Source organism: Lathyrus oleraceus, chromosome 2, assembly GCF_024323335.1.
Source record: "Lathyrus oleraceus cultivar Zhongwan6 chromosome 2, CAAS_Psat_ZW6_1.0, whole genome shotgun sequence".
NCBI lineage: Eukaryota > Viridiplantae > Streptophyta > Magnoliopsida > Fabales > Fabaceae > Lathyrus > Lathyrus oleraceus.
This window is the reverse complement of record NC_066580.1, coordinates 55,029,629-55,031,328: the sequence shown is the minus strand read 5'-3', so window position 1 is coordinate 55,031,328 and position 1,700 is coordinate 55,029,629. Positions and strand designations below refer to the sequence as shown.

Genomic DNA, 1,700 nt, shown 5'->3' with positions numbered 1-1,700 from the left:
AAGATTCAAAACATTTACACTTAATAAATTTATCTCTTAGCTTTCAAAATAAGTGAGGTGAAATCATCGTCGTAAAATAATTATTTATAATAGTGAATCATTCGATTAAATCTAATTTAAAGAGTATGATTTGTATTAAATTAAAAAAAAATTATTTATATATATATATATATATATATATATATATATATATATATATATATATATATATATATATATATATATATATATATATATATATATATATATATATATATATATATATATATATATATATATATATATATATATATATATATATATATATATGACCTAACTCGGGCAACCTTTCCTTTTTTTTGCCAATAAAATTATCATAGTTCAAAACAATGTTCATCTTTTGATTTTATTCCAATTGTCACCAGCAACATATCGTAAACATATCAAATGCAGAAATAATTGTTTGACATCAAAATCTTTTGAAAACAATTCTCCCGGCAAAAGGAGTGGAACTTTTTGCCACAATTGTTTTATCTGTAGAAACTTTTATGATTTGTGGGGTTTTGGATATTATACTGACAAGAGATTTAGATTAACTACAGATAATGTATTTAACACAAATTTTATTATTGAGTCGTTCTATAACTACATGGCTCATTCTTTATTTTACATTATTTAAAACTTATTCTATCATCTCAACATAGATACATCTTACATGTATAACAGACATCTAATTTTCCATGGAGGTTTTCTCCATGTCGTATTTGCTTCCCAAACCATCGCCCCACTTTCGACTGTCGGGAATCGGCACGACGCTTTCACCACCGGGTATCGCATGTTCACCACATCCTCCTTTTCCACCGCCACCACCTCTTCCCTTACCACCTCCTCTTCCTTTACCACCCCCTCCTCCACCGCCACCTCCTTTTCCACATGTACAATCATGTCCACTGCTGCCCTCTTCTTCATGGTTGGGAAATATTGGATCGTATTCAGAAGGCTCAATCGCCAAAATAGAGATAATAAGCAGTGCACATAAGCATAAGAAGATAAAAGACTTGGCTTTCATCTTTGCTACAACTATAATATTTTCTTGTGAAATAGGAATATGATTAGCAACTTTAAATAACCCTCATGGGACAAAATATATATGAGAAAAATAAAAATAATTTCATAAGATCAAATACATTGTACAATAAAATAATAATGTTATATATTATACAGCATAAATAAATATAAATATAAGATTTTGCTAGTTGATTGCAATGTTGAAGGGTCATCAGCTCCCATTGAGCCATTGAAGGGTGACAACATGCAATGACTAAGATGTTTGACGATTTCATTAATCAAAATCATAAATCTATATGTTCTTGACCAATTTAATAGATACTACCTCCGTTTTTTATTATATATCTATTTAAAAAAATATTTTATACCATAATATAAGTCGTTTTATAATACTAATGTTATTTTTTCTATTATAACTTTAAATATTTATTATTGTCTTTTCTTTCAATTATATCAATTTGTCTTTTCAATACTATTAATGAAGAATAATTTTATAAAATTCTTTTTAATTTATCTTTTTTATACAAGAATTATTATATTTCTTAATACGTAGGAAAAATTAAAAACTATTTATAATAAAAAACGGAGGGAGTATTATTCTAAATTTATTAAATGATATTGGAGCATATTACTTTATAAAAGTAAAAAAATAT

The 1,700-nt window shown here is 26.2% G+C and overlaps 1 protein-coding gene across 1 annotated transcript; it reads right to left on the bottom strand.

Moving 5' to 3' along the window:
- Positions 1 to 709: 709 nt before the first annotated feature.
- Positions 710 to 1,048, bottom strand: LOC127121901 (uncharacterized). The gene has a single exon (XM_051052329.1). It carries the CDS (start codon positions 1,046 to 1,048, stop codon positions 710 to 712), a length of 339 nt encoding a protein of 112 aa, XP_050908286.1.
- Positions 1,049 to 1,700: the final 652 nt, after the last annotated feature.

Excerpts from the sequence above, each read along its gene's own strand:
- LOC127121901 (XM_051052329.1), bottom strand. The coding sequence starts at position 1,048 with ATGAAAGCCAAGTCTTTTATCTTCTTATGCTTATGTGCACTGCTTATT.